This window comes from Leptopilina heterotoma, unplaced genomic scaffold, assembly GCF_015476425.1.
Source record: "Leptopilina heterotoma isolate Lh14 unplaced genomic scaffold, ASM1547642v1 Lhet_16, whole genome shotgun sequence".
NCBI lineage: Eukaryota > Metazoa > Arthropoda > Insecta > Hymenoptera > Figitidae > Leptopilina > Leptopilina heterotoma.
The window spans coordinates 961,339-976,658 of record NW_025110874.1 but is presented as its reverse complement, the minus strand read 5'-3'; the positions used below and the strand labels follow the sequence as shown (position 1 = coordinate 976,658).

Here is a 15,320-nt window from a genome sequence, read left to right as displayed (position 1 = left end):
AAGGTACTACTACACTTTAAAAGGCTCTTAAAAGACCAAATTTTTAAGATTTTTTTCTTAGCTCTTTTATTATAAATTTGTAAAAAAAAACTTTTTGCTTATTTGGAGAGTAAAAATAATGATTTGTTTTTAATTTTTATTTAATATCATAAATAATTTGCAGATAGCGTCAAATTCGAACCTCCAAGAAGTTAATTGTCAAATGGCGGACAGTTCATCTCAAAATTGACAAATCCGAAACAATAAATTCAAACATCTTTTTAAAAAGGAAGGTGTCCTGCATATAAATCCACAACCGTTAATGAAAAATCGATTAAAATAAAAAAAATAGCAAATGTTTCAATATTTTGTTTTAAAATATACCATGTTTTTTCATTATTTTTCTAGTCTGCAAAAATTTTATGACTATTTTTTGATGAATTCACATACAGGACCAGCTAACAAACAAAACGACCTAAGATTTATTAAAATCGGTTCAGTAGATTCAGAGATGAAGTGTCCGCCATTTGAGAAAACGTTATTTTGAGAAAAACGCGTTTAAACATTATATGTATCGTTACAGGCTATCCATAAATTATCTAAAATTTTTTTGGAAATTGAAATCCGTCCACTTCTTGCATGTCAGACTCTGTTACATACATTAGCACTACTGCTTCTACTGGTCGTAACAAATAGCTAGACCCCCACCATCCCTTTAAAGCCTTACCTAATTTGTCAATGGCTCATTATATTTATTGAATACTTTTTGAAAAATTTATTTTTATTATTTACAATTGGTTACGAACACTTTAGAAGGTGTTTTTTGAAGCCTTAAGGAGTTAAAAAATACAATAAAAAATAAATAAATTTGTAAAAAATTCTAAAGTGTAGTAGTACCTTAAGTATTCTTTGTTGAAACAAGCATACCATAGATGTCTTAATGCAAATCTCATATCGACTATTAAAGACGTAGCCAGTAATTTGAATATGATTAAAAAGAATTTTAGCAAAAATATTTGTAGACAAAAACTTTGGATGCATGAGGAATGTAGATTGGCGAAAAAGCGAACATTGGACGCGTTGAGGCGTTGCAGGGCGGAGAACTTTTCTATTGAATGTAGAACTTCTTATTATTGTTTCAAGAAAGATTTTCGTAAAATTATGGATTTAAAGAAAAAAAAATTATTTTTTGTCCAGATGCAATGCTGATAATAATTGTAGGAGTTCTTCCGCTTTCTGGAAGATTATCAACGCGTCTAAACGGAAATCCTGTCATATCTCGGGAATCGGTCATGATGTTTGGTTTGAGTTTTTATAAAAACGTTATCCATCACCTTCTTTATTTCCAAAGGCAGTTATTGACTTCCCAAACCAATCTGTTTCGGTTCTGGATGTTGATGTTTCATTGAATGAGTTATTTAAATGTTTAGCGAAATGTAAGAGTGGAAAGGCCCCTGGATTGGACGGTATTAGTAATGATTTTTTTTAAGAATTCACATCAAAATTGGCTTTTAAATATTATTCAATTTTTCAATAAAATTTTAAAACTAGAAAAAGTTCCAAAAGAATGGGGTAATCTGTCTACTTTTATGTTACATAAAAAAGGTGATTTTGCTAATCTAGAAAATTTCATATCTTTTACGTCACGCAGTGAGTTTTACAGGGCGAGATGTTGAGTCCCTTAGTTTTTATTTTACTGATATCAGATATTGAAAAATATTTTATTGACTTTGGATGTAGAGGCATTTTTCTAAATGATAAATTACAAGTTTTTATGCTAAGTTACTCTGTGCTCTGCGTTCTTACTGTGTAGAGAATAAGCTTATTGTTAACATTGTACATTGATAAGACTAAAATTGTAACTTTTACTAGATCGAGCAATTCTAAAGCAAAAAGATTTAAATCTGTTAAATTTGATGTGGAGCGAGCGTATTGAAGTTGTGAAGGATTACTCATATTTAGGGATACAGTTCCACAACTCGTGCTCCTGCGGCAAATAAGGCAATTAGTGCATTGAAGACCGCAGTGGGCTCAGTACTAAAGATTCACTCTGTCAAAATAGATTCATGGGAATCCTGTTCTCAGTTATTTGAGAGTCTTTTTTTAAGTGTTTTATTATACGGTTGTTAGAAATGGGGTCTATTGTTTTTGGAGTGCATGGAAGGGGTTCGGTTTTAAAAAAATACTGTACCTTCCTGTATGTACGCTTGACTATACAGCCAGACTGAAAACTAGCTCTTTGCAAATTTCTTACGTGGTTTTTAAATTCACACTGTCTTGGTTAAATAAAATTTTTAAAATAGATGTTTCTTGGTACCCTAGACAGTGCATGGTACAACTATTGAAGCTGGCAAAGTCAGACCCAAAAAACAAGTTTAATTGGTTTGTACAATAACTTGAAGAAGTGTTTTTTTTGAGCCGTGTGGTTTGGTAGATAATTGGAGGGACGTATCCCCTGAATCTTTTCAAGTTGACAGTAAGTTTATTCTAGAGAAATTTTCACTTTACCTTAAAACGCGTGATGTTTCTTGTAGTATTAAATCATATTATTTCGAGCCCCAGCAGAGTTAGTCCCCCATTTTTTCATAGTTTTAAATTTATTTTCCATTCTTATTAATTTTAATTTTAGTCATTAAAAAGGGTAACGATAATCTACAGTATCCTCAATTTCCATACATTGTAACTGATTAAAGAAAATACAAATATCACACTAATGAATTTCGTAACAAAATTCTTTCAGTGTAGAAGTCGTGTTGGAGACGTGCCAAGAAAGCTTTGAAGATAAAAATACTTCAGCATTTATATCAATTCAATTGCTTAATTTTCTTTTCTTAATAATCTAATAAACGCAAATTTTTCATTATTTTAATTTTGTTGTTCACTCACAAGAAACTTGATCCACCTTTTGTTGAGAATTGTCTATAGAAATTGGAGAAATCAACCCTAACAGAAATTAATATCATATTTGAATTAATCATTACATCAGTCAAAAACTGAATATGTTTTTTTAAATCAGAGCAATAATAGTGACTGCATAATTTTATATGGTTAGAATAATAGGTGGGCGCATAGAAAAAATGAAAATTTAAATTAACGTATTCTTCAATGTTATGAGGAAATCCTTAGTAACATTGTTCTATCTAAAATTCGAAAAGTAGCACGATTAGGGATTTTGTCGAGCTTTGTACTAAATTGGGACTATTTTTTATTTTCAACCCACTGGAAATGTGCCAAAAAAGTGTAAGAGTGAAAGGACGTTAAGGACAATAGAAAAATAAAATCTATCCTTTATCTTTAGATATATCGTCTTTTAACGACTGAAAATAGGTAGACAGTATTATTCCTAGCATGCACGAAATGACAAGAAAGATGTACTTTCGTTTCGTACTTCGTGAATCCCATCGTAAATAAGAACGAACCGATATTTATCCTTTACCTTTAAGGAGTTTCTGCCGGTTTTATATATTTATATATATAGGATGTACCTTAACAGGCAACGTTATCGCAGTCTTTTGTATCCATAAACCTCAGCTACATACGACCGTATTTTTCCCTTTTTTTAGGTCCTTCCCATTGATCCAATGTCAGTAGGTAAAGTAGGTTTCACCTAGAGACGTAATTTACATTTATAGATGCAAAAGGCGAACAGAAAAAATAAAAACGCACATCAAATAATAAATTTCCCTTACAAATTTCATAAACGTCACGAAAATGAAAACATTCAACTTATTTTTTTCTTAAATTTACATTTGTTAAAATGCTTAATCTAAGGTTTTGAGGGTCGGATTTTTCATATTTTTAAAACTCAAAATGGCGAATCCAATATGGCGGACTTATTTTTTTAAATTGTCCAAATTCACTTTAAACTTGTTACTCGGGGATTATTGGGGTCGCTGATTACAAATATGAAGTCAGATTTTTAAAATTTTAAATGGCGAAAATTTTTTTAAATACTGATCGAAATCGATTAAACTTGTTATTCAGGGGTTTGTGGGTTCGTTGATAACGAATATGAAGTCAGATTTTCAAAATTCGAAATATATTAATAATATATATAAGAATTTGTAATTAGGTATTCAGAGACCCCATAAACCCACGAGTAACAAGATTGAAGCGAATCTGTTCGATTTTTAAAAAATAAGTCAGCCATATTGGATCCGACATTTTTAATTTTGTAAATCTGACTTCATATTCGTTATTAGTGACCCCAAAAACCCCCGTGTAACAAGTTTCAAGTGAATTTGAGCTATTTTAAAAAATAAGTCCGCCATATTGGATCCGACATTTTGATTTTTCAAAAACTGACCCCAGATTCGTAATCAGCGACCCCAAAATCTATCTAGACATGATCCTGAAATTATTTTATATTGTTGGTTAGACACAATTACATTTATTGTAAAAAAACACGTTTTTAAGTTTATTTATTTATAACATTTACTTTATCAACAAAACATTTTTTTTTGTTATAGAAAAAAAAGTTCTCTATCTCAAGAGTGTCACTATGCCGCAAAGGGTTAATGTGATTGGCTTAGCGTGTAAGATTCTCCAAACATAAGCCAATCAATATTAGTGCGGCTCGTTTTTGTAAATACTCATCAATGAATATTTTACTTTAGAGGAAGTCAAATGCGCATTGCAGAGTAGGTGAAATTTTAAGGAAATCAAATTGGTTTGTGCAGAGTGAGTGAAACTTTACTTCTATCACTTCTAATGGTTTTACCATTTTATAGAAGTATCTTCACCCACTATATCGAGAAATCGATCTATTTGTTGCCTACAGGAATTTTAGTAGAAATGACAATTTGGAAAATTCTTACAATTCATTAAAATTACACAGTTCGGTAAAATATCACTTCTGTCAAATGATATTTGGAGAATATATTAATACACGCCCCCTGAGAATATCTAGAAAGGAATTTAATTCGTTGAAAATAAAAAATTAAAAAAATTGCTGTTACTGAATAAAATCAGTGATACGAAGGTGGTAGTTTCCTCTTTAATGACGCAACAAAAGGTGGATCAATGCCGGAAGTTGAGCGGTTCTCTGGCGTATAGTTCTCCATTATTCAGTCACAATTCTGAATGAAAGCAATCATATTAAAAATTTGTAAATTTCTATTACCGATTGAATTGAAATGAATTATTTTAAAATTTCAATTTCCTTCTCTTCATTCATATTCAATATTGATGCAATTTTTCAAAATAAAAGTCAATAAAGTTCTATCACATTTCACACACTTGTAAAATCAGATAGCTTTGAGATTTTGAAATTCGATGAGAAACATTGAATTCGTGTATTTGGGTTGAACTGAAACTGTAAAGCTTGGTTAAATCAAAGGCTTAACCAATAAGCTCAGTGAACGACAGTTTAGACTAAAACTTAACATCTAAAGCGGAAATGCGGAGTATAATATAACTGTCTAACTAAGAAAACGGTTTAAGCAGAATAATCAAATAATATTAATATTTTGTACCATGCTTTGATGCTCATGTATATCTTATATGATGCGTATTCCATTTTACTCAATACGACATAAGTGGAATTAATTATATGCGGAAGCTGTGTATACATTGAAGAAAAGATAATTTAGATTAAATGTTTTTCTTTTATCGTACTATTATTCTCTTTTATATACATCCTTCTACAACTTTTCTGTTTATTTTATCTTTTATTCTACACTAATTTGCATTCATAGTTAAAACCTTGAAATTTTCTTCAATTATACTAATTATAATTTATGCTTTTAAATTGTTGCCATAAAAGGTTCATTTGCAAACTCGGGCAAGTCAATTATGAAAGCATTCTTTTCTATTCACCTATTAGACAGTGTATTCCTGTTTTCTTTATAAGAGAAGATGTATGGAGAAAATAAAAATTTTCTTCAAATACACAGTATATCGTGAGGTGTTAAAAAAACACCAGAATAGTTTTAAATAATCTGCAACCTCTCTAGGATTAAATTAACACCAGAAAGGATTAAAATAACCCATTTTGGTGTTATTTTTTACTATGAATGAAATTTTACTATAAATCAAATACCAAGTCAACGATTTGTCAAAATTCGACGAATTTAGCTTCACCAGAGACAATAGTTAGTTAGTAACTGACTTACAAACAAACTTACTAACTAACGAGCTAAGTAACTTTATAACTTACTAAGTAGCTTACTATCTTTCTAACTAACTTACTAACTTTCTAACTAACTTACAAACTTAATTACTAATTAACTTACTAACTAACTTACTAACTACCTTTCTAACTAATTTATTAATTAACTTATAACTGACTTATTAACTAACATTCTAACTAAATTACAAACTTAATTACTAACTAACTTCAGGGTTGCCACAAGTCAAGGAATTCAGGGAAAAGTCAGGGAAAGTAGAATTGGTCAGGGAAATTAGGGAAAAGTTAGGGCTTTTATTAAAAGTACTGGATAAAATTAAACAATCATAAAATTATTACTTACTTAATGAATAATTTTACTTAAAGTTTCAAAATTAATTGGATTTCAAAAGAGTAGCGTTTACAATCTTCATAAACAGATGAACTTCAAAAGTTTCAATTTGAAATTTTAGAAAATAATTATTATTAATGAATTTAAATAGAGATTTTAAGAACAACTGATTACAGAAATTCAATTATTTTCAAAAGTGATGAACTTCTTCGCATAAATTTAATTATGTTCAAAAATTTTTTTAAATCTTGTCAAAATTTCAATTATTCTTATAAATAATAAAATTCTTCCTCGAAATTCAATTATTTAAAAAAAATGTAATAAAATTCTTGGAAAAATTTCAATTATTTTCAAAAATTTTCCTCATTTCAATTATTTTTAATATCTACTATTTTAATAAAATTTTTCAAAAGAATTCTATTATTTAAACAAAATTTTAATAAAAATTTCACAGAAATTCAATTACCAATTTTTTATAAATTTCTTCGCACCAACTCAACTATTTTTAATTTTTTTAATGAAGTTTCTCCAAAGAATTCAAATATATTCAGAGAATTGAAAAAATTAGTTCTGAGAAATTCAGTTATTTCGAAAAATTTAAATAAAATTCTTTTAAAAATTCTATTAATTAAAAAAATTTTAACTAAATTCTTTGCAAGACTTTGTTAATAAAATTACAATTTTAAGAAAATTTTCCTATACTATTCTATTATTTTCAATACGATTCTTCTTAAAAATTCAATTATTTTCACAAATAATACATTTTTTATGGGAATTCAATTATTTAAAAAAATTTGAATAAAATTCTTCGCTAGAAATCAATTATTATCATAAATAATAAAATTTTTTTTGAGAATTCAATTATTGAACAAAATTTGGATAAAATGCTTTATAAATTTGAAAAACTATAATAAAATTAGTCATAGAATACAATTATTATTTTGGTAAAATATAACATTCTTCCTAGGAATACAATTATTGTCAAAAATGTTTGTAAAAATCTTCAAAACAATTCAATTATTTTCGTAAAAAATAAAATTCTTCCCAAGAATTTAATTCTTTTCAAAAATAAACATTTTCACAGGAATTCAACTATTAAAAAAAACTTTTTTAATTCTTTGTCAGATTTCAATTTTTTAATGAAATTTAATTATTTTCAAAAAGTTTTTAAAAATTCTGAAAAATTCAATTATTTAAAGAAATTTGAATAAAATTCTTCACAAGAAATTAATTATTTTCATAAATAATAATAATTTTCACCGGAATTCAATTATTTTCATAAATAACGAAACTTATCGCAAAATTTCTATTATTTTTTATATAATTTAAGTAAAATGATATAAAAATTGCATTTATTCTTAACATTTTTTTTTAAATTCCCCGAAAGAATTCAATTATTTTTTAAAATTTTGATAAAATTCTTCATATCATATTCATATTCTTCTAATAAAAATTGATTAAGAAATGAATTTCACTTAAAATTTTAAATTATAATCGAATATTAAAAGCATTATAGCGTGAATTTTTAGAAATAATTGAATTTTGAAAAGGGTTCAAATTAAAATCTTTGAAAATTTGAATTTATTGTTTTTATAATAATATTCTTATAAGTTATTGAAATTGAGAATTATTAATTATTCCTATAGGGAAATAATTATGAAATATTTAAAAAAGAAGTTATCGATGTCCTTCAAGGTCAGGGAAAAAGTGAAAATTTTGTCTGGAAATCAGGGAAAAAAAATTAAAGTTTTGTGGCAACTCTGAACTTACCAACTAAAAGATTCGTTAATCAGCAATTACGAAAACCCCCCGAGTAACAAGTTTCATGTGTGTTCAATCATTTTTTAAAAATGTCGTCCGCCATATTGGATCCGCCATTTTGAATTTTGAAAAACAATCTACATATTCGTGATCAGCGACCTCAAAAACCTTAAAGTAATGAGTTTTGTCGAAATCTAGTGCAGTCATTACTTAAACTAATAATTTGTTTACATGTTTACATAAATAATATAAAATTATATAATAATTATATAATAATAAAATGATATAAAATTATATAATGTTTATAACAATATAAATATTTTGTATTACTATTTAATTGTAGTAAGTATAATCTTATCAATTATGTTTAACTATATCTCTGAATGTCAAAATTAAAGTGAAATTTAAATTTAAGACATAGTAAATGTCTATGAAATAAGTAAGAAAATAATTTTCGTCTAGATTGTTGTTAAATAAATAAATAATTAGTTTAAATAAATTATTAGCAGACGCATTGTAGTCTCTGGAAACTCAAGATCATTTTAAAAAAGAAATTAACAAAATCCGTTAAAAATTGTAAAAGCAATAGATTTTTGTCCCTGAAAAGTACTATTTACCCCACTGTGCGTTGACTTGGTTTTGATTTGAAATCAAATTTCTGTCCTATAGTAAAAAAATAACACCAAATATATTATTTTAATTCTTTTTGGTTTTAATTTAATCTCCAACGCTTTTTAATACCTCACAATTTACTATGTGTAACAGATTTTATATTAATCCTGAAATAGAAAATATTTTTAATATTTTTAAATCTTTAGATAAATATCACAGAATACACGAAAATAATCTGCTTTGTATTTCCGAAAACGTACAAGTTTCTAAAAATTAAACTTTAACTTACACTCGTACAAATATTTCCATTTCGAATTTTTTGTATTTTATCCATTAATTTCAGTTTTTAATTCCAAGTAGTAAATGTAACTTTAATAAAAATAAATCGACAGATGATTAATAACAGAGTTGTAGTTTGCTCTGTAGAAATTAGAAAAGTTTTCAAGGTGGCAAAAAATCTTTTTGTGTGTTCTGTAAAGATTTTACTATTTTACATTTCAAAAACACAAATTAAGACCCACAAAAGGCAAACGATATAATTTATAATTGTCTTTCTCTAAATGTAAATCGACATCTTAAACTTTACTTATACTGACAATGGGAAGATGTGTAATAACCATAAAACCTAAAGATAATAAAGTACGAGAATTTAAAGTAAATAGCTATAAAGTACTTGCACCCTTTGATCTTCCGCTTCAGAAACACCAGGATTCGTCCGGCTTTTACTCGAGGATCTCTTAATTTCAACGTAAAAGTCTAGAAGAGATCTTTTAAGAAGAGAGGTTTTTTTTTCCTTTTTTTTAAAAAAATTATTTCCGTAACTTCCCTGTTTCAATATTTTCAAAGGCATTTGTTAATTAGATTTTATTTTAAAGAACAAAAAAAGAAATATATAATTCATCTTAATAATTGATGCTGATATTAAAATCTGGAAGATGATTAAAGAAAAAAAGGTTAAATTAAATTAAATATTTAACGTGCAACAATTTTATGAAAAAGAAAATTTTGAATAGATATTGGTCAAAAGTATAGAGGTGCATCGTTATTATTCTATATCGAGAAAAACTTTCTCTTACTTTTTCAAACTCGTTAATATTTCTTATTGAATAAAAGAAATCAACGTTCGTTATTTCAAGAAAAATCTAGGTCAGTAAAAAGTAATTAAATTTTCCTGCTTCTTTCGCATTCTTTGGGGATGTGCAAGCTTTTTTTAAGAACACCATTTGCATTTTTTGTAAAATGAAATTCATCCGGCACCACGCGATCGGTTTCAATTCAGCATTTTATTACCGATATGATACATCCGGCATTCATTAACTTCAAATACTGATTTGAAATTAAATGTAATGTAATTTTCAGTGATAAATGAAATTGATGCCTAGTACTTCATTAGCCGTTTGAAAATCTAATAAACGGATAAATTTTAAATTAAACGAAAATTAGTTTAAGTTCTCTCTTACCTTTGAGGGCACCTTCAACACCTTTTAACCTTCCGATGAGTGCTGCAATTTGAGTTTTATATTCCAGCGATGCATTTTCGGTCTTCTCACTTAAGGCTCGTTTAATTGTCCTTTGATTTTCAGCCTCCTTCAATGTCAATTGTTCTTTCAAGCTGTCATCGAAAAGCTGTTTCTGAATTTTCAACTCCTTAAGCATTGAATCTTCAAACTGCTTTCTCTCTTCCAGCAACTGGAACAAATGATTAACAACACATTCTACGTTAATAATTTGTAAATCATAATTATATGTGTAGTCACATTTAGTAATAGCATGAAAGTAAAATAATAAATACTGTAAAACATTGTACAATTATTACAGTTTTATACTTTTCTTTAAAATGCGACCTAAGTTAATTTAAAAATTAACCAGCTTTTTGCTTTAAAAAGAGGTCAAATGGAGGATTAGTTTAGCAAGCGGGTAACCTTAGCTTGTCTCTAATGTGTCAAACAAACAAGAGCCATTACTTTGTCATTGTCTAGTACTCTCAGTGAAGACAGTACGAAAGACATTCCAGGTGAATTGAATTGGAGTAAAGATAATTAACATTCAAGACATTCCACGCTTACAGAATCGTGTATATATATACCATGGGCTCAAGACACACTTCTCATTTAAGGAATGTAATTGTATCAAAGTTCGATAACACATAACAGAATTGGGAAAGTGGACGCTCCAGAAGACGTTGATCGTAATTAAACTTTGATTAACTAAACCCGCACTTAAGGCTCTACCATAAACTGCCCTCATTGGTAAATGATCTATACGCTGGGCTTCAGAGGTCCCTTCAAACCACAAGCTGATGTAGTTTGTGTACCAACCACAAACAATCACTTCTGTTCCGAAACTTATGTCTATAATATTGTAATGTATGGATAACATCACAGGATATTTTTTTATGTTCTTAAAAAGTGTACTTTATTATAACTAAGTCTTTTTTTCGTTCTATTAACAACAAATCTTAAAATAGATTTCAAAATAATAATTAAATCATATAAATTTATCTTAATATGAAAATTAAGGATTCGACAAAATTTCATCAACTGCACGTTACCTAAAATGCGTATTTTTGCGTATTTAAACGTAAATTGCTCGAAAACTAGAGACAATCCAATATTTTCAAGGTCAAACTCGGATTCTACAGACAAAATCCTATAAGAATTGGCTTCCATTGGTTGGGCCACAAAATGTTATTGATTATTATTCTAAAGCTTGGTGTAGAAGGAAATCAGGATTCGATGCTTTCAAATCTATGATCAGTTATTAAAAATCCAAAATGGCAGATGAGATTTGGTGCCAATCTGAGCCTAACTTGTCTTCCAAAAGTTTAAAAAATGAAAAAATAGAATAATTTAGTTAATTTAATTATAAATAATATGCTGGACAAATAAACAAAATGGCGCAACCATAAAAAGCAACAAAAATATGTTTTTCTTTAGTGGTACTTGGGCAAACTTTGGATCAACCCAACGTGACCCGAACTGTAATTTCCCAAAGTATTCCCAAACTCAAAATTTAATTGGATTTACTGTTATAAATAAATCAAAAGTTTAAGAAAAATAAAACCTTAGTTAATTATTTTAATATTTAAATAATATCCAGTGTGGAAGTTCAATCTGGAACAGATCTGAGTTCCTATTTAAGAAAAAGTAAGAAAAATTAAAACTTTAGTTTAATATTACTAATAATCGTTTAATATTAATTATTTAAATAATATCTTCCATGAATAAGTAAAATGTATGAGAATTTTTTATTTTTTAATTTATAGAACTAAGCTAATTAATAATATCTTACTCGTGTTTTGAGATTGGTGTTTCAGACTCCCTCACCATTCTCAATAATTTATTTCTTATTTTTATTCAATTTATTACTAATAACAACAGTTGAACATTATTTTTTAATTTTGTGTACAACAAATTATTTAAATGAATTAAAATTGCAAAAAAAATTTTAACTTTAATGTCATATTGTGAACTATCTTTGGTACTTATTAAAATCTTATTAAACTTGCTATGAATGTAAAAATTATTAATTGTAAAATGTGTTATAACTTATAAGTGAAGTTATTTAATAGAATAATTAAAAATTTAGTTTAATTGCTTTTAATTTATTATTTCTAACGTAGCCCTACTTTTTCCTCATCTTCAATTTAATAATTATAAGTCTCAATGATACTTGAAATTAAAACTTTACTGCATATACACGTCGTTAGCATAGTCGTTAGAGCTTTAGCCTATAAGTCCATAGGTCGTAGATACGATTCCCTTTGTGCGAAATTTTGTTTGTTTTCATAGGTTTGCGTTATTTCTAGATTTTAATTGTACCAAAAGTTCAAAATGCAACACATACACTTACTGTAATTGCCTATTTATTTTTTATTTAATTTTTAAATTATATAAACATTTTTTCTACTTTATTTACTACATTCATTGTTAGTCTCCATTTTTAATATAATTTAATTAAGAAGAGGAATATTTAATTAAAAGAAACTATATTTATTCATATTATTATTTACTATTTTGTTGTTAAACTATTTATAATTATTAATTTACAACTATAAAAAGCAATATGGCCCAGATTGGACACTAGTCAATGGAACGAAATCAGCTTTTCTTCGACAACTTTTTAAAAATTTACTTTTGAACCGAAGTGTAATGAGAAATTATTTATTTATCGAAAGGTATTTTTTTAAATAATAAAATAAAAAAATCAATTTTATGATTTTAAAAAATAGCTTTCGATAAATAATGAATTTGTCATTAAACTTTGGTTCACAAAAATAAGTTTTTAAAAAGTAATTGAAGAAAACTTATTTCGTTAAACGTACTATGAATTACTTGGCCCTTAGCCATCATCTAGATTGCAAAAATAACGTCATTATACGTGACAAGTTGAACTTTATAAGTAAAATCTTATAGGTTCTGTTTGTTATGTTTTAACTTAAATAAAGGATTTTCTTTTCTATATGACTAAAAAATATTAATTACTTGCTCTGTGAGTTTCAGAATTGGATCTGCCTAACTTTCCAAGAAAATAAATAATAAAAATGTTCTGATGATGTGGCTCAAATTTTTAGTTTTATATAATGCGAATATAGCTCAATTTCAAGATCTTGCTACAGATGCTAGTTTGTTTCAGGTGAAGCTAGAAATGTGACCCACAGCATTGTACATTTTTATTTATTTCTCGGAATGTTATGCAAATCTCATTTAATTTTGAAACTCACTGAGCACCCAGAGGTACGTATGTACGAACACCACAAAAAAAAAATTAACCAAAAAAAGGAGTTTTTTCAAAAATCGGAAATAAAAATTTTTTTCTTTAATATCAACAAAGCATCGGAATTGCTCTCAATGTATATTTATGAATATTTCAATATTTTCTTTCAAAAGAAATTAGTTATATTTTTATTGTATATTTTATTACGTAATATATTGAAAAATCGTTTCTCGATATATTAATATTAAACTTCTTTTCTTATTAAATTATTAATAATTAATTATTCAATTGAACATTAATAAAGACAGATTTTAATAAATATTAATATCATGATCAACAGTAAACCAAAAATATGTGAAGAGAATATGATTCTCAAATTCATAATAACTAAGAAAGAAAAATCTATAACTAACAAGAAAAGAAATAACTAAGAAAAGAAAATCCTGTCTTTAAAATAAAATTTCCTATTCCGAAGAGGAAGTAGCATATCAACCTGAACAAAGAACTTGTGCAATATGGTTATGCAAAGTGGAATATGATTGAAGTGCGAAGCATGAGGGTGAAAATAATGCGCGCTGAAACTAGCAATTAAAACTCACCATTGGTCTCTTTCCTCAACAACTTTTTAATTTCCATTTTTTTTTTGTTAAAGAAAACATTGATTAAGAAAATAACCGATGATTAATGAAACCAATATAACACTTGTCAATATTTTTGAGAATAGAATTTGAAGTAAAATTTTCAGCTGGCATCGTTTATGAAATATTCAATTGAATCTGTAATCTTTGATTCCCAAATGTTTCAATTGCGCAGAGGTCAGCTTGTTTGCGGTTTTATATTGTCAAGGAGACTACAACAGGATAAATAAAATACCAATAACTGATCGAGTAATGAAAATAATGTTTCTGTTTTATATAAAAAGCTTTTTGTGAAATAACAAGAAAACTATATCCATATATTTTTTTTCTATTTCCTGATCATCAAATATAGTTTAGGAATAGTTTGACAGAGTAGTAATAGCTTATAATCCGTATTGTAAAATCAAAAACGTACACGTTTCCCTTGCCGGACACAAAACGACTATACGTCATGGAAAGGAGATTAAATAAAGCCGCATAAAATCTGCAATGTGTGAGATTCGGTATCTAGAGCAACGTCATGACATTTTCTTTTCGAGAAAATATCATCGACTGACGATATAAATCATCAAACATCATCATCATCATCATCATCATCATCATCATCATCATCATCATCAAACATTGATAAAAAAGAGTAAAAATTTCTTAGCAATAATATAAAGTTTCATTTTTCAAAGAATTGAAATTAATAAAAGAATTATACTACAACTATAACAAGAACGTCAATATTTTATAAACAAATCTTGAATAATTTACAAGTTAAATAAAGAGTACGAAAATATTTCCTGTTGATATATAAATAATTCAAAACGCCTTTGAGAACGTCTTTATCGACGTGACTAGTAGACTGAATAATGCACAAAAATTTGACATTTCCTTGAATCCCGTTATGCAGTTGTAGATTTAGAGACACGTATAAACACTACAAGAAGAAGAATCTTTAGCTCTAAAGGGTAAAAGTAAATGAATCGAGTATTGAATAAACTTCGACATTCTTAGAACACGAAATCAAAAAATTACCATTCGAATCACGCATCTTTCGATTCGTCTTACAAAATTACTCTCTAAATTTGAATTAGCCTAAGGTCGCTGACTGGGTAGCGATAAGTGTACAGCTGATTCAAACATTGTACAATACACTAATGAAACAGCG

The 15,320-nt window shown here is 27.3% G+C and overlaps 1 protein-coding gene across 1 annotated transcript in view; it reads right to left on the bottom strand.

Annotated features, from left to right (window-relative positions):
- The window catches only part of LOC122498781 (MICOS complex subunit Mic60), a 72,416-nt gene that overhangs the window by 32,364 nt on the left and 24,732 nt on the right, over nucleotides 1–15,320 (bottom strand). Inside the window, exon 10 of the mRNA XM_043606694.1 lies at nucleotides 10,271–10,499. Within this exon, the coding sequence (XP_043462629.1) occupies nucleotides 10,271–10,499 (229 nt within the window). The remainder of the gene's footprint in view (nucleotides 1–10,270; nucleotides 10,500–15,320) is intronic.